Source organism: Dasypus novemcinctus, chromosome 2 (assembly GCF_030445035.2).
Source record: "Dasypus novemcinctus isolate mDasNov1 chromosome 2, mDasNov1.1.hap2, whole genome shotgun sequence".
Taxonomy (NCBI): domain Eukaryota; kingdom Metazoa; phylum Chordata; class Mammalia; order Cingulata; family Dasypodidae; genus Dasypus; species Dasypus novemcinctus.
The window spans coordinates 14,961,873-14,980,196 of record NC_080674.1 but is presented as its reverse complement, the minus strand read 5'-3'; the positions used below and the strand labels follow the sequence as shown (position 1 = coordinate 14,980,196).

Here is an 18,324-nt window from a genome sequence, read left to right as displayed (position 1 = left end):
AGGTTCATAATCCCAAACCAAACACTTGTCCTAATTCTAATTGAGAAACTCTTAGAATAGATGGCAATCCTGTAACCATTCTTATGAAGAGACAGGATCAGAACCTAAAGCAGATTATTGAGTGCCAGAAGGTAAACCCAACAGAATGCTAAATAGCTGAGAAGACACAGGGGCTCTGAGAGTGGGAGGAGAAATCCCAGCCTCCTGAGTTAAAGTGATGAGCAAAGGGCAAGCGAGGTTCCCCAACTAAGACGTCAGCCAAAAGCCCTGAGACGAGTATCACTGGGAGATGGCTTTTTACTGGCAAAATACAGTGGCCTGGAACCCCAAGAAATGTGGAATGCTTTGCTAGAGAACTGAGACCTGTTTCTGTGCCTTGGAAGATCCTCACTTCCCTCCTGCTGCTCATGTGCATTTAGGCAGCCAAATCTTCACTAGAAAGCTTACCACATTCCCAAAATTCCCATACACTGAAATTATCCCTTACTGCCCCGGCCACCCCACCCCTAATGCCCCAAAATCCACCAAAGCTCCTTTTCCTCCAGGCAGACTGGCCAGTTAGATCGTTTGAGTCCAATACTGGGCCTACGCTGCCCACTCTGGAACAAATGAAGGACTTTTTTTTTTTTACCTTTTTACCTTATTTTTAATCATAATGCTTGGAACCGTCTGATGAATGACACGTTACTTAGGAAAGATTTGGAAACTGTGATTCCAGGAGAGGAGGTTATAAAAATAGAACTGTTCTGTAAAGTTCAAATACATTTCTCAGAGCCCGGCACTAAAATGCCGAAACCGGCGGGTGCGGGAACTGCAAAGGGTCTGCCCCCACTGCTGTGCGGGGGAAGCGTGGAGAGCCATGGGGCCGGGGAAAGTTACCGGAGCTCCTGGCCTGCAGGAGGACAAATCCTTCAAAAGTTAGACCAGGAAAGAGGCTGACAGAGGAAGAACAGAAGTGGTAGGAGAGCAGGAGCGATGCTGGTGGGCGCAAAAAGGTAAACCTAGGCTCGGAGGCGGCCAGCGGGGGGCGGGGCAGGGGGAAGAAACGGAGGTCGCTGTCTAGAGCACAAGGGACTCTGCGGAAAAGTACGGGGGCGCGCGGTGAGGAGGAGGGAGGGCCGGGAACAGCCCCGGACGAGCTAAGTGCGGGCCGGCAGGTGACGGGCCGGGTTCGGGGCGTGGGCGGGGCGGGTGCGCTGAGAAGCCGGGAGGGGAGCAGGCAGGGTAGGACCCAAGGAGGGGACCAGGGAGGGAACGAGGAGTGGGGGTGGGGGGACGACGACGGGACGGGGAGGGCAACAAAGAGGTGGAGGGTGGAGGAGGGGCGGGGGAAGGACCCGGGAGGGGCCTGGGCCTCAGCCTCCTGACCCCTGTCCCAAGCCCGTCCCAAGCCCGGGCAAGAGAGGAAAACAAGCAGAGAGGACTTAACCCCTGAGAATCCTGAATTACCAAAAGGGGGAGACCCTGGAGTTAGCTCACCATTCATTCCCTCCATCCGCAAACACCCGGCTCCCCGCGGCCGGGCGCCTGGGGGGCACAGTGCCTGTGGGCCTAGGTCCAGCCCTCCCCTGGCCTCGGGGCTGCCCGTGGGGAGCCTGCCCTCCTGCCTGGCTCCCTCCAACTCGCCCATCACGCTGCCACCCACTCCCCACCGTCCACGGCATCGAGGCCGCCGGGCACACAGGCCCTGCGCTGTGTCCACTTCATGCCGTGAAACGGGAAAGGCCAGCCCCTCACCCGCCACGGGAGCCTTCAGACAGCGGCAGAACTGCGCCCCAGGTGGCTCCTGCCTGGCCCGTGCTGGACGCCCGCAGGGCCCCCACCTAACCCGCGGTCCCTCGCCTTTCCTCAGGCCCCGCCCGTGGCCCTGGCCTGGGGCACGGCCAGCCTGGCCCTGGCACGGTGCCCAGTGCACATAGAAAGAAGTGCTTTCCAGGCCTGCCCACGCCGTCCGCGCACGCCGCCGCTCCCTGGGCAGGGCCTGCCCTTTGGTTCTCTGCTCCCACTGCAATTCCCTGGGCCCGTCCTCAGCCTATGGAGTGTCCACTCATCCTTCCGGGTTCTGCTAAAACTCCACCTCTCCAGAGACGCTCCTAGTGTCCCCAGGATAACAGTGGTTACCTGCACCTCCATTATAAGACTTCTTCATTCTTTGTTGTACACTAGACCGTTGACGTTTGAGCAAAACATAGACAAAGTTCTCCAAAATTCCCAAAGTCACACAAATCCCTGAAGCATAGATATGCCTCGTAAACTGCAGGTGCAAGGCAGGCAGAGAACACGGACGGGGGCAGCTAATTTCACTTACTCCCTCACTCCTGATAGTGCCTCGACAGACATGATTCAAATTCAGGCCTTAGCATGAGGACATCTGACCATAACCAAAACCGGGAAGCAGCTCTCCGCATGCCAGGGTCCTCTTTACTAGGCAGTAGATGTCTACTCCCACTAGATTACACAGTCCCTGAGAGGGTGCAAGTCAGGGTATTTACCTCTGAACCTCCTGGAGGATCACACATTTAATTACAATATTTTGAGAGGGGGAAAAAAGGGAAAAGAAAGAAATGAATTATAGTGAGAAAAATCCAGTGTGGACATGAGACCTGCTTACCAAGTCTTCTGTAGGAATATTAGCTAGCTGCCCCCAGAAAGTATCAGCCTGGAGAGGCTTTTCCGGAGAGAATCTGGCAGGGGTGATGCTCGCACAGGTGAGGGGCTGCCAGGGGAGAAGAGGAGGCTGTTCATTCAGGAAGAAGGCCCCGGCTCGAGGGGCTCCTGGGGGGCGGGGGGGTCGACCTGCTGCCTGGACGCTGACTCAAGGCTCCCCCAGTGCACACCTGCCCACTCGACGGAGGCGCCCCCCACCTCGGCTGGCCCGGTGGAGTGCCTCACTCACTCCACACCCCAGGAGAGACAGGCAGGCGAGTTTCCAGCCGCCCGCTGGGGGTGCCTTCCAGAGCGATGATCCCTTTTCAACAGGCACGGCAACACTCAAGAATTCTTGTAAGAAACGGCGCAAACCTTCAGCTAAGACCTGCCGCTTGGCAATAACAGCCATCGATTCACTAACACAACCCAACGTCCCCCGTGGGCCACAGGAAACGCGGCTGGTACTTGACCGTCAGGAAACCGATGCGCAGTCTGACTCTGGTTTTTCAGTGACACGGGGCAGTATTTCTTAGTGGCGATCATGTGTTTTGGGTAAGACTTCAGCAAGTCTTCCCAAATATTATGCCATAGTGGCTTCGATCACCTCCCCTACATGCCACAGCACCCAATGCCTATCCTGAACTTCTTCCATATAGAAGTGATGGAACTGCCTCTGCTCATTATGAAAATAACAAAGTGTTAAAAATCTGAGGACCCCTGCCATTCTCCATTCTCCCACTGTTCCTCAGGACATGGCTGCTAACGGTTAGGTATATATTCTTTCAAATACTTGCCCACCTACAAGCATATACTGTTTGGGGAGGCTGTTTGCATAAAAATATAATCCCTCCCTATCTAGTCCCGTGAGTTGTCATTCTTTCTTCTCAACACTATTGCGAGATGTCTTTTTGTCTCCCCAAAGAAACAATCAAAATACACTTGTAGTATCTCTAACTGGCTTATCTTTTTGTGAATTGAGAGTGTTTCTGTCTACAAACTACTTTCTGCTAACGTGACTTCCTGAAGTACTTTTTTCCCTCACTTATTCTCAGCTTACTCCCCCTGCTCTATACTCAATACTGCAAAACCTCCCTGCGTGCTATTAATTTCTTGAGTATCAGAAAAAAAATTTTTTTTTGATAGCCTACCACTCTTTCAAGGTAAAATGTCGGCTTAGATTAATCTTATCAACTTTGCTCCTTGCTTCACAAGTCAAGTCTATATTGCAATTTCCTCTTAAAGATCAAATCTCTTCTCTATGGGATGTAATAGGACTGTATGCATTACATGTATTGCAAAACACTTTCTCCCCCTGACAGCTAACCAATGTGTTGTTCTTGAGAAAAAAAAGGACATAGCTAGAAGAGCTAGCCTCAGAATTATCACAACTACCTTTCAGGATATAAAAATTAATGTTTGCTGCTTTCAAATTCAAGCCCGTTAAATACCTGGTGCCAAATCAGATGGCCAGCCACCTCTGCCTCTTCCATTCCAGACAGTCCAGGGGTTTATTCTCAAGCCGAGGGCACCCCAAGGAGCCCACGAGAACCAGGGAGGAGCTGGGGTGAGCCCCATGGCTGCTGCTGGGTCAGGTAAGGAAACGGCCCCTCCAGACGCAGAGCCAGGGAGGGATGTCCGTCCACAGACGTACAAAGCACTTGACCCGGACGAAGGGGAGGGGCGGAAAACCCTCCGGTGACACTTAACCTGTTAAGGTTCCACGGGTTTTGGAAGATCTTGGACAATTAGGAAAACTCAGTCTCACGCTCTCACCCTCCCAGGGACCCTGCCCGCTGCCCTCCTTACTCTGGGCCCTTCCTGGCAACTCCCTTCTTTCAGTGAAGCCACAGCATGAACAAATCAAGAGATGATCCTTCCTGAGAGGCCCGCACGCCAACCCTTCGGGGAACTCGGAGAGCACAGAGTGTCAGTGCTGACACGGGAAAATGGAGAACCACAGAGCCACGAAACAGCCTCTTCTGAACTCACCAGTCACGTCGAGTGGAAAGCTATGGTCACCGCCTCCAGGAGGGGGGTGTCCTGGGGACACGTGAGGCTCCACCATCCCAGCCCATTCCACAAAACCCACTGTCCACTCACCCTCAGAGGACTGCCCGGGGGCTGAGAGGGGCCACCCTACCTGTCTAACAGCAGGCGCATCCTCTTCCACGCCCAGGGCGATACGTGGCTTGGGGACTGACCTGTGGCCGTGGCTGACCTCCAACTTCCTCGGACGCCCAGGCTCCCACACAAACCTCAGAACTCCTCACGCCCACAGCCGATGCCTCGTCCATACCCTGGGCCCCTCCACTCAAGGGCAAGGGCATGCGTAGTCTCTGATTTATTACTAGAGCCACACGGCATTTTATGTGCTCGCGTGGCTGTAATACAAAATCACCTACGGCAGGGCAGGATCCCTATTCCACGAGGAGGAAATGGATAGTATGGGGGCCTGGACTTAGAATTTCCCAACAATGGAAAGAGAAGAAGTAAGTCTACTACTTTAAAAATGAATAGCCATAAAAACCACTTTTCACTAATCAACTATTTACTAAGGACCTACTATGTGCGCCATGATGCACTGTCTTCCAGGGGGAGAGAAGCATGATTAGCTTACTGCTTACGTATTCAAAAAGTAGACAAACCAAACAAATTGTAAAACACACTGATATGAGCAACAGACACATTTTTCCCACAGATATATATAAACTAAGAATGACCTGCTTTGAGATCAAAATGCACAGACTCTCTAATTGAGGCCCATGGCATGTGCTGAGCGTGTGTGCGGGGAGCTGAGAGAGCCGCCGATGACGCACGCTCAAGCCCTGCTTTCAGCCGAGAGCAGCAGAGAAGCTCCATGTACGTGGATGATATATGTACACACTATGTGCACACACACCCACACACTGTTTCCCTCCCACCTACCCTATCCTCGTCCTTTGCTCACACTATCAGCACAGACAGGCCCTGGGCCCCGTGTCCGTGGTACCTTCACGCAGCGCGTCAGGCATGGCGCTGGACGCTGAATCATGTCCTTTGAGTCTGACCCTCTGGTCCGTGGGCGTGACCCGTCTGTACAGGGGACCTCTGGAGACGAAGCTCTGAGGTAAGCTGGGGACTATTTGTGAACAGGCTCTTGGAAGAGCTACCTAACAAAGCCAGATCAAACTGGGGTGGGCCTTAACCCAGCATGGCTGAAGTAGTTACCAACAAAGCAACCGGGCACGGAAGTAGAAGCCAGAGTAAGGAGACCCAGAGACAGATTCCTGCGTGACAGAGGACGACCATGGTCAGACTGCTACAGGGTCTGCAGAGAGCACGGCCTTGTTTTTAAGACTCCTGGCTTCCAAAGCTCTGAGACAATTCCTGTTGCTTAAGTCAACCCATGTTGTGGCATTTGACATAGCAGTCCTGGCAAACTAAGACAGGTGGTGTCAAGCAACCCATTATCTTCACATGCTGAGTACCTTACTGCACTTCTGACATCTCTACGTGCTGCTCTGACTTCTCTAGTGAACAACAGTCCCAGAAAGCCCAATGCCAGGGGCATTTCCGCCCTGACCACCTGCAGATGCCTCCAACCCAACACAACCCAAGTAAACCCAGTGTCTGCCCATTCCCCACCCCCAACCTCCCTTGACAACTGCCACCTGAAACTGAATCCAGAAGGGATCCTCCTAACCGCAGAACTTCCTCAGCGCCCTTGGCGGCCTTCAGGACGAAGCCCACCCCTGTGGCCTGACCCTCGAAACCCTTCATGATCTGGCTCCTCTTTCCTCGGGCCATCGCTGCCTCTGTGGTCTTCCCAAGGGCCTCGGGGCTCCTTCACACCCCGGGCCACTGCTTTACCTCCTGGAACAAAACCCTGGACGAGCTTCGCCTACTGGGGCCAAGATTCGGCTCCCGACTCGCCCCCGGGCAGCTCCGCAGCGCCCTTCCGCACCTCAGGTTGGGCGCAGACCCCTCGCCCACCCGGGCGCGCGTCACGGCTCTCCTTAGTCTATGGATTGTAACTGCTGGGTATGGTGACTGGGGGCTCCAGGAGGTAAGAGAACGTACCTTCCGGAGAGCCCGGCCCTGAGCACTTTCCTGGGTATGTCTTAACCGAAACCCCAGTAAACACCCATGGAGTGAATGAAGGAGAGGCTCCAGGGGAGCTCATGCTGCCGAGCTCCCTGGCCGAGGCTGTGGGGAGACGGGCGTGGTGAGAGACTCTGCCGATACCATAGGGTGATCACCAATCCAGAGTGCTTGTTTTCTCCATCCTTTCCACGGGGTGGTCCACAAAAGTCCTACACTGAAACACCAAGCTCGGGCCAAAGCTGTGTGAATCAAGAGTTCCCAGTCTTTCCCATGGTTCTGAGAGGACAGTCATGGCTCGGGGATTCCTCTAGGTCTCCATCCAAATGCAGGTGACACTTTTATGGTGAAAGGAAAAAGTGCTCCGCTGGAGTTCACCACCTGTATGCCAACTCTCACCCTGTGTACACCTATTGCTCTGTATGTCTAGGCGTCTAGGTCCCAACAGCCACGCGTGGAGCAATCTCTAGGCAGGAGTCACGGTATCAACGTGTGAACTTAAGTAGCTTGTCTACCTCTTGGGAGGACACTTCTGAGCTCCATCCTACTCGCCCAGAAGGCTGGCCTGTAAGCCCTCTCCTTTATTCCCTTCTCAGCCTGCCAGGAATGTCAACCTTTGGAGATGAGACCATAATCAAGGAGCCAGGCAGCCCCAGAACAGGTAAGCAAACAGTATCGGGATCGCCGGGGCATCCCAAGTGGCTGATACTTTACCTGGCACATAAACGCACACCCAACCAACAGCCGCCGTGCCAGGTAAGTCAAAAGCCACACGCTCCACGTTCAGGTGACGTGTGTGTGGGCGGTCTGGATGTGCACACGCCTCCCTTCAGCACCTGCTGACCTTCTTGTTCGTTCAATCAAGCACTTACCGGTGACCAGCTTTGCTGGGATCACACTGCCCTGGAGCCTGTGGGTAATTAGCCAAATAAGGCAGTGCCTGATCTCAAGGCTGATCATCTAATCAACACCTGGAGCTAGTCACCGCCTCATCTGCATAAAAATCTGCCCTCAGATTTTTTTCAAAAGGACAGGAGAAGCACTGAGTTCCTGGACAACAATTTCCAGAGGCAACCACAAGAGCAGGGCGCCACGTGTTGACATAACTGGCTCCTCCTCTTGGCTCACCATGAAGCAAGAGCGTGCAGAGTGAGAGCATTCCTCCCCAGTCTTGACTGCGCCTACTAACGCTTTCAAGATTCTGTGCCCAAGGCCAATGCGCTCGCCACCCAGTACAGGCCAATTCCCCAGGAAGAAAAGCTCTCCGGAAAACCGACCTGTTGAACGTCCTGCTGGAAGACGCACAGCTGCAGCCTCTGGTGGAGTCGCACCTTGCGGTGCTGCCAGATGTTCTCGAGCTGCCGCTGGTGGTGCAGCACTTCGTGGATGACATCGAGGACGTGGTGCACCGCCTTGGAGTAGTTGGCAGAGGCCGTTAAGGAATCGGAGCTGCCGGGAGTCAAGGGCCGCTGGAGCTTGTCAAGGAGGGACTTCCCATCTTGGCTCACCTGCGCAGCAACAGAATCCAGCTGTTATTGCAGGTGTGCAGCTTTGTCCCTGCCATGCCGCAGGCTCTGGCCTCAGACACGCACACACACGCACACGTACACAGTCACACACAACACATTCACGTGCACGCACACACGCTCGGTTCACATGCATTTGCACACATGGTCAGACACATACATTCCCACAAATATGTTCACATATAGCTATAATCACACACAGACCATCACACACACAAACACACCTCACACATGATTTTACTCAAAGGCATATTTTATAAGTAAATGTAAAGCAAACCTATCAGTTATCCAAAGCCATCAAGAAATCAAATGTTATAAAACACTAAGGTAATACAAAAGAACATATCATTAAATATTGACTAGGTCATTGTAGTTGACGTTATTTGTAATAAACATTTGCCTTAAATGACATGAATCAGCAGACATCAAAATGCACTGCAAATTAATACTTAAAGTATTATTTTTCTCTCAAGATACATTAGGGGGACTACAACAAAACATCATCATAATGGAGCAAAACTTAATTCTGAATTTTAAAAAATCAATAATCTAGCACGAGGCAAAGAACATGTACTTAAACTTTATGATATAGCTAAAGAACAATTTTACTTCACCAAATACAAAGTAAGAAAATAAAAATACAGAAGTAAATAGCATGGAAAACATGACAATCTCTTTATTGGGTATATTATTTTTTTTAAGTAATTTTAATTAAAATGTCATCATTTTCTAGAATAGACTTTATTGTTATGGCAGTTAATTACTGAACTACAATTAAATGCAAGCATTTAGACCAAAGAAATTAGAGCAGGTGAGGGAGGAATATGGAAACAACAGCACTATTCATTTTTCATGTTTTTAAGTGATTCGGGATTTATGAACATTGATTCCAGAAGTGGTTGAAAACCCAGAGAACTGTGCCTAACAAAAGCAGGCTGTGTGACGGAGTGGCTTCCTTCAGTACGGCCTCTTCACCATTCCATCTGGATAGGACACTGGGTCTGAATCCGAAAGCTTCCTGGGGTGTCTAGTTAGGGGACGAGCCTGTTAGCCACAAACACCGCTTCGAGGAAAGACCCGCAATGAGGAGGAAAAGGAAGGGGACGCATGGATGGATCAGGCTACCACAGGAAGCCTCCAGCAGCCGTGAACGCGAGCAGGCGAGAGGCAGGAGAATCTCCCAATCCTTACTTCAACCCTCCTTTAACCTGAGGAGCACTGGCCTGCAGCATCGTGTTCATTCCTTCAATATCTGGATTTGACGTCTTTGTTGGAAGTACACACTATGTCTTCAGGCTTCACAGCTGACTTTATCTGTACATTTATTTGTACATCACAGCAAAATTCAAGAGGAAACAAGCCAAGCTGACATAACCAAAGATAAGATGGAGCGAAAAAGAACCAAGCCAACCTCTCGCTGGCAGGGGAAGGAGTTGAAAGGCAGCAGGCATGGCGGCTTTCTAAAGCAGGGGTTCTCAACTGGCCCCACGAACCACTGCAGCCTGTGTGGGCGTTTTCTGATACAGTGATATTGAGGAGCAGGGAACAATGACTGAGCTGGGGAGTTTATTGTGATGGAGTGAGAGGCTACATGCCCTGAAATGTGCAGGATATTAACACATAAATGACAAATGGTCCTGTTTTTTGTAATTATTTGAGCTGGGCTCGATTTAACACATAAACATCTTAAGGACTGCAGCCACCAGCAAAGAAGGCGAAACAGAAGGAAGAAGGCTCCATAGACCCCCATATTGACAGGGCCACCCGCCAACCCCAGAATGCCAGTCTCTGCACTTCTTTCATGCAGGAGGAAAGCAAACCTCTATCGAGAGCCCATACAAAATGACAGGCGGGTTCCCAGCCCTCGCCAGGTTTCCAGAGGCATCCACATGACCACAGACATTCTACTACTTAGAATGGAAGAAATAATCTGAGCAACAATCTTCCAATGGACCACTCTGTCCTTGGGTGAGAGTTTGGCAGCAGATCTCATCACTGGATTTAGAACAGACAGGCTCATGGGTGGAGGGGTGGTGGTAAATGAATGCATAAATACCTTAATATAAGACAACTCGAGGAAAATGTCGCCTTCTGAGAATCCATAAGCAGGGACCGCAGCGGCCCTGTTGGTGCCATCCCTGGTGCTGTCATCTGGTGGTTTTGACAGTGGCAGTAGAAGGGAAGTAAAGCTCCTGGGCACCCTCAAAAAACAGTGCGGAACTCCAAATGCATGTTCATAGGCAGAATTTCTCCAGTCAACATTTTCAACTTAGCTTTCATAGATTTGTCAATTTAAAAAGTATTTATTTAAGAACAGAAAGGATCTTATGTTTAAGTAACTTTTATCAAAATGTGTCTTTATAAGTACAAGAAAATCATGTGTGGGAAGCAGACTTGGCCCAATGGTTAGGGCGTCTGTCTACCACATGGGAGGTCCGCGGTTCAAACCCCGGGCCTCCTTGACCCGTGTGCAGCTGGCCCATGCACAGTGCTGATGCGTGCAAGGAGTGCCCTGCCACGCGGGGGTGTCCCCCCCTCCATGTAGGGGAGCCCGACGCGCAAGGAGTGTGCCCCGTAAGGAGAGCCGCCCAGCACGAAAGAAAGTGCAGCCTGCCCAGGAATGGTGCTGCACACACGGAGAGCTGACACAACAAGATGACACAACAAAAAGAAACACAGATTCCCGTGCCGCTGACAACAACAGCAGACAAAGAAGACACAGCAAATAGATACAGAGACCAGACAACTGGGGCGGGGGGGGGAGGTGCGCGGGGGGGGAGAAGGGGAGAGAAATAATTCTTTTTTTTTTAAAAAAAAGAAAATCATGTGAAAAGTAAAAATATGCTAGATTTTTATGACACCTACTGTTCTACTGTACAGAAATAAAAATTTGAAATGGTTCAGAATTACCCAAAGAAGATATTGTAAAGTAATATCAATCAAATAATTCATATATATTTTAAGTACTTGAACAATTAATGTATATATGTGATGCAATTCTGGATTTCTCTAAGAACCAGGTAGATGACTTTACCTAAGTTGTACATTTTGTTTAAAAATGTGTTTCCTGCTTCCATGAACTCAAACACTGTTCTACAAAGGAAGGTACAAAAAGAAAATCAACCTTATATTAACAAAAAGCAAGACTTCTATAATTTTTGAAGGATCAAATCAGTTCATTTTTTCTGCTCTTTTTTTGTTTGTTAATTAGAATACAGAACTGGGGAATCTGAAAGGTAATGGAAGCTACATTTCACAAAGATTAAAATTTTGTAAGTATATGACCTAATCAGATCTAATACCCAAACTGAGTTAAGAAAAACGCAAAGACTAAATAAAGCAAAAAAGAGCAATTAAAGAGAAGTTTAAAATTACCATATCAAAAGTATGTTTCCTCCTGATTTTTAAGAGGAAACTTAATTGCTTAAAATCTAGAAGAGTGGTTTTGTTCTTAAAAATTTACTTTTAATTGATACTGTATGTAGGTTTTACAACTTGGATTTCTACACACCTAAAAAAAGTTGCACCAAATTTCAGAGATTTGCCTATTCTTATCTCTGGTACTTCAATATCCACATTCCCCATTACATTGGATTAGAGCTGAAAAGTCCCTAGAAAGAATATACTTCGCCTGGACAAGTAAGAATGTTGCTGTAAGCTAAGGAAAGAAAACAGCGGCCTGAGTGTACTGAGTGTACTGAGTGTACTTAATGTTGCAAGAGCAGCAACCACCCAAAGACCAAATGTGATGTTTTAGATCTGAAAGTGCGAGGGTATGATATCCTCAAGATAGAACAGACATGGGGGAAGGTCGTAAAATGCATAACGGCATGGTTAGAAATACTACACTTGGCCAGTCATAAAGGAAGGGTAACCCTTCTTCCAAACTACTATGAAATGAACTGCACTATTTGCACTGACCCAAAGGCAACAGTAGATGTTTTAATTCTTTGCAGGAGTTGGCCTGGCCTACTACAGGGCCTGGAACTCCAGGCTGAGCCTGGGAATGCTTTCACAGCTACCACTATCCCTGCCAACTGTTGCTGAAATTATCCGCAGATCAAGGTTCTCACAAAGCAGGAAAGAGTGAGGAAGAAGGGTCAGCATGAGATGACCCAGCTCATTTTGTAGCTATCATTGACATTCCTGAGCCAAACAGGTGAACGCTTTGCCTCTGAGCAAGGAGGTGTGACAGTGTGAAGCTTTCCGTGGCTCCCAGAAAAGATGATGTTCTTGAAGCTAATCCATTCCAGTGGACTGACTGGACTGGATTCTGCTGGGGACTTCTGACTGGATTACTTCAGTAAGGCATGACCCAGGGTGGGTCTTGGTCCTCTTGCTGGAGCCCTTATATGTGGGAAAAGCATGCAGCAGACATGAAGAAAAAGCCACAGAGACGGACAGAAGGAACACAGGAGCTCAGAGAGAAACCCAGGAGAGAGGAAGCCACAAGACGGAGCAGCCAGAAGCTGAAGCCCAAGACCCAGAAAAGCAGCAGATGCCTCCATGGGCCTTGCCGTGCGAGAAAGCACTACAGGATTACCAGTGCTGGTCTCCTGATGGTGCCTTGATTTGGTAACTTTCACCACCTTGGAACTGTAAGCTTTTAAATTAATAAATGCCCATTGTCAAAGCCAACCCATTTCTGATATATCGCTCCCAGCACCCTTTACTAAACTAAAGTGGAGGTTAAACCTGTCTTAAGATGGCTATACTAAAAAGCTCCTACTGTTGACACAGGCCAGTTGCCCCCTGAACGGTCCCATGTCCCACTGAGACCACCAGGAGAGCAAAGGCAGTAAGCTTGTCTGCAGAGTTTTTGGCTCCCTCTGCAACAATGGTTCTTTCTCTCGGCATAGTTGCTAGACCGGACTCCTACAAAAGTTTTCAGTTATTCAGTTTCTTACTCCAAACCAGATCCCTTTAAGGTAGTTTGGCTCTGACACCCCAACCCAGGATTATCAGAAAGGAAAGCCCAAAATAAGACTAGCGTAAGGAACCGCTGGAGAACCGCAGCTGGTGCGGGCTGGATGTGCGTGAAGCCGCGTCCTGCTGCAGTGACTCCACCTGGACTCTCTCCCTCTCTACTGCAAGGCCTCGAGCTGAGAGGTCCGGGTGAGCAGAAAACAACCCCTGCAGGGTCTGTAGGGCTGATGCGGGGCCCCAAGCCAAGCGCGGCCCCCTCAGAGCCCCGGCAGCGTGGGACTGTTCGGGAGGTCTTAGGAAAGTCATCCCCAAGGTAGCGGAGCTTCCACATGCCCCACAGCTATGAGGCGAGCATGTAGAAGGCAGGTGACTCAGTTTGCTCTTTGCTTTCTTCTCGTGTTAATTACACTCATCATGCTATTGCCCATTTCTACAGCGTCCTAAAAAGGAGGACGGGCAAGTGCTGCAGGCACCAAGTCAGTCATTTCCACAACGCCCTGTTGAGGCACGCTCCAAGTCAGCACATTTTTCAAATGGAGAAACTGATGCAGAAAGCAAACCCTGAGGTCACACTGGATCAGGACGAGCCAAAGCCAAGGAGGTGTGTGCGTTTCTCCTGCTCTGAAAATCGTGGCCCAGGCTGTGGAGGTCCACAGACACTTAGGACAAAGTTGCTGCACAGTTCAAATGCCTGGTACTTAGGCTTACAAGAGGGCATGGGCATACTGGATAAAAATCACTGCTATGAATTGTCTGACGAGAGGTCTGCTTCTGTGCATGAGACTGCTTGCTTAAAATAAAAGGTTGAAAATGCCTACACGATATGCGGTTTCCATAACTAGAGTTCAGCCCAGACTTTCCTACCGCGTCACTCTCCTGTAATGAAATACACTGACATTCACCCCACACCTGGCAGGCTGAAGCAAGCAAATGCTTAAGAAGCGCAGGTATGTTCCTGTTCTGAAGCACAAACGAGTGCATCATGGGACAGGTCTAATTAAAACAGAACAAAGCAGGTGTTCGTGTTTAAAAAAAAGAAATGTTGGAAAGGTTTCCCACAGCAAACTTACGTCATCAGAAATTAGAAACTGAAGACACAGTTTAAAAAAAAAACATAGAAGGAGGAACGGAGGGACGGAGGAATGGAAAGAAGGTAAGAGAGAAGGAAAGAGAACAAAGGAAGAGAGGAGAGAGGCGGGGATAGAAAGGGGAGGATAGGAAAAAAGAGAAACAATGGCTGAATGACCCTGCACCGGGCTCAGAGCACACAGTAGGGCTCGGCGATGCGCGTGGAAGGAAGGGCTCCTCCGCGGACCCCCGGCTCTGGAGAAGGCAGCGACGCAGCATTTCTCAGTGTGTGGTCTATAAATCGCCAGCATCAGAATCCTGCACCGCTAGGAAACCCATGAAAAACCCATTCGCTCTCTGCATGTTCACCCAGCACACCCAAGTTTGAAAGCTACAGATAAAAGAAAAGTCATTATAAAACAAACCCATCCCTTGCCTTCCCATCTTCTTCTCCTTCCCCTCCTGCCATGGAGAACACCAGCATCCAAGGAAGGGAGGTAGAGAGGGACCTCAGGGGCCTCCGAGGTGTCTGCGTGTTAGGCAGTCTACCGAAGTGGGTGGTGAAGGGGGCTGGGTGCAGAGACCAGCCAGAAGGGGTGGGAGAGTAAAGACATGATAATAGTATTAGGCAAATAACTTAATATATTGCAGCTAGCAGGTTTTTTTTATTGTCTGAGAAGGGATTTATAAACATGGAAAGGGGAAGGCTGGAAAGAAGCTAAGGTATCAGACTGGAAAGGGAAGTAGTATGAAATCATAAGTTTTCAACACATACATATACACACAGAAACAGTTTTAGATGTACGTGTAAAGATAGACAAACAGATGAAAGGACAGAAGAGAGATGACAAGACAGAGGAAGAAAAGGAGAGAAAAAGAAGAAAAAAGCAAGCCCTAAATAACCCTGCACCCAAGCCAGAGCACAAGGTATCCTGGAAGGACTGGCTCCTCCTCAGACCCACAGCTCTTCAGACAAGGAGACGGGTGGGGGGCGTGTGGATGACTCCAGATGTACACACACGTGTGCATGCATACCTACCTACATTGACTGACTGCTCTGAGGGCTTTGATGCACTGATATCTCCAAGCAAACAAGAACTCTGAGCACCCAAATCTGAATTTCCTAGACACTGTACAACACTACAAGGAACCAAGACTCCCTGGGCGAGATGGGCGAGATATCGGCTGACCCCCGGGGCGGGGCAGGAAAAGTACAAGATGAGCCTCGAACACCTTGATAGCCCAGAAAGTAAGAGAGTGATCAAATAATGATGGGGACATGTCAAAAAGACAGAAGCAAGTCTGGAGGGCTCCTGCTGGCCAAATCTGGACGATTTAGTCACCAAAATAAGAAATGAGAGTATCAGATTACAACCCACTAACTATGATAGGATTTAGTAAGGCCACAATCATATAAATAAATGGGGAGAAGGGAAATAAAGCTCATCCTTAGAGCGAACTACCAAATATGGGAAGAGAGCTGGAAAGAGGTGGTCACCACTGGGCAGCCACCACAGCGGCAGGTGATAGGGGCAGGACTCGCCAGTGGATGCTAAGGCTGGAGAGAGAGACTAAGGAGAGGCAGGTACTGGTATTATTTCACACATCTCTCCCACAATGCTAATTAAAGACAAAAATTTTAAATGGTGACTTTACAGTGGTGAAACCTGGCAGAAACCAACTTGACCAAGCACTCCATGAGTGCTAGGACATTGCATGCTCCCGACAAGGGTCTCGAGCTGCAAGCAGCACCACTTCCACGCCCCCCTGACCAGCGTGCGTGGCCTAGAGGAGAGCCTGGTTGCCTCAGGAGGTCCAGATCACCCTACAGAACGAAAGGCCTGCGCTCTTTACTGTTGAAGATCTGAAAGGCAGGAGACAGGAAGTTCTGAAGGAGACGGACAAGACGAGCCGACTCGATGCAGTGTGCGCTGCAGGGGCTGGAACACGTGGGAACTACGATGTGGCTGGGGACGGCATGGTTGTGCTGGGTCACTGTTGATTCACTGATTGGAGAGGGAGGGAAGGAGGGAGGATGGAGCAACTGTGGTAAAATGTTAAACTCAGGAAGCTGGGTGGAGAGAATGTGGGAGCTCTCTGCACTGTTCTCACCATTTTTCCATAAGCTTGAAACTACTACAAAATTTTAAAAATTAAACAGGCAAAATAATTGCTTCAGGCCTAGTCCGCTCAGTTCACCCAGTTCAAATTACTATCTCCTGAGCTTACAGGTCATGTGTTAACATGCTCTTAGGCTAAAAACTGTGGTTTGAGACAGTCTGGAAAGCTGTTTTCTTCCCATCGGTTTATTTTAAATTATTAATACCAACTTCAAACCTAATGAGACCACACAATAGGGAAACTTGGTCCTCGTGTCAAGATGCCCTATTTGCATAGTCTACAGTGGTAACAATAACAGACTTCTACACTTAGCTAGAAGAACAAGGGCAAAAGGCAGGTCGGACTGGCTGGACTGGCCAGTTCGGCCAGAGGATCAGACCGGTCAGGTCAAGCTGATCCCAATGCAAGTCATGTGTTTCCTCGGTGGTGCGACAGGCAAAGACCGTAAAGCGGCTGCTGCCAATCACCTCGTGAATCAGGGCTGTTCTCTGCCACCCTGCCAGGGTGGGCAGGTGGCTGGACACAAGCTTACCACAACAATCAAGAGCAGCCCCACTCACTGCACTCACTGCACGGAGATGAGGGAGGCCTCTTCACACACAGGGGGTTACAGGGTATTTCGCTTTCTATTACAGGTCCAGAATGAGACGATGGATAGAGATGGCACACAAGGGAACAGAACTGAACGGCTTTTGGGACTCACAACCTCGTAAATCAATGATAAAAAATTACACATCTGTTCGATTTTCAGTTGTACTCTAAAAAGGCTATCACTTATTTAAACAGTTTCTAGGTAGACTAGAAGAACCAAATTACCAAATAAACTTGGATGCAAAATTAAGAAATATAATACAGAACTGACTTTTTTAATTCCATGAACAGCAAGAAACACTGCTAGGAGAAAAAAGATCTCATTAGGAAAAAGAGGGTTAGAGAAGCAGATAAGCAGACATCAGCTTTCACGAGCACGTTCTGAAGCAAACGCAGCAAGTGCACGTCATAGTCATTTAACTGACTCATGGAACTGGGTGGTCAGGAAACCTGGGCCCAAAGGGCATGTGAGTGACAGCTGTTGGGGAAGTGTGACGGCAAAGTGCCAGGTTGAAGCGCAAAGAGCCATCGTCTTTACAACCTTTAGGAGATACAGATGTGGTTCAAATCAAGGAAGATGTGGAATGATGCCAGCTGCTATTTACTGAACAGCTGCCATGTGCCTGGCCCTGTGCTAGGTGCTTTCAAACACTTCTTTACTAAAGTGTCATAATAATCTTTTAAACAAACACAGAACATTTAAAATGCTTCCTATTAATAGAGAAAACCTGCAGAAAAATGAAGACACCCAGCCTTCCCTCCCCACCCCGCCCATCTCCTGGAATTTACACACTAGCTGAAAGGCGGATCACGCCAAATGGCCAGATGACCGGGACATGGACGGCCAAGACGCCGTCTTCAGGGCGGCTGGCACGCACCATGACAGACGTGGAGTGCAGGGACTGCGGGTGTGGATTCCATAGCCAGACGACCTGGACTCACGTCTCACTCGACCTCCTACCACAAGTCACTCAGTTTCTATGCCTCAGTATCCTCATTTGTAATAAGAGGACGATGATAGCACATGCCTCGAAGTTGATGCAAGCTATTATGTAAAGTCCTTAGACCAGAAAATAAAATAGGGAGAGACTGAATAATTTACCCTAAAAATAATAAAAGAATACGCCATAAACATTTAGGCTTCTAAAATGGACAGTGAGTAGCTTTACATATCTGAAAACCCAGTCTGTGGTTTGTGAAAAAGGTAACATCAGAACATGTGTGCATCAAGATTCTCTCCTTTCTAGAAATTTTCACTTCGGAAGATGAACTTGAGTTTGGCCAAAGTGAACAGTACACAGAAGACATATTTTCTAAATGCATATAGACAGGAAGATTAGAATTAAGGAGTTTACTTTAGCAG

General features: G+C 49.1%; 1 protein-coding gene across 3 annotated transcripts in view; it reads right to left on the bottom strand.

Annotated features, from left to right (window-relative positions):
* Positions 1 to 18,324, bottom strand: part of TRIO (trio Rho guanine nucleotide exchange factor) — a 380,125-nt gene that overhangs the window by 197,475 nt on the left and 164,326 nt on the right. For all 3 annotated transcript variants that reach the window (XR_011645465.1, XM_058306993.1, XM_058307004.1), the window contains exon 9: positions 8,007 to 8,237. Coding sequence is in view for 2 of the 3 variants with exons in the window: in XM_058306993.1 (XP_058162976.1) it covers positions 8,007 to 8,237 (231 nt within the window). In the remaining variant the exon portion in view is untranslated. The remainder of the gene's footprint in view (positions 1 to 8,006; positions 8,238 to 18,324) is intronic.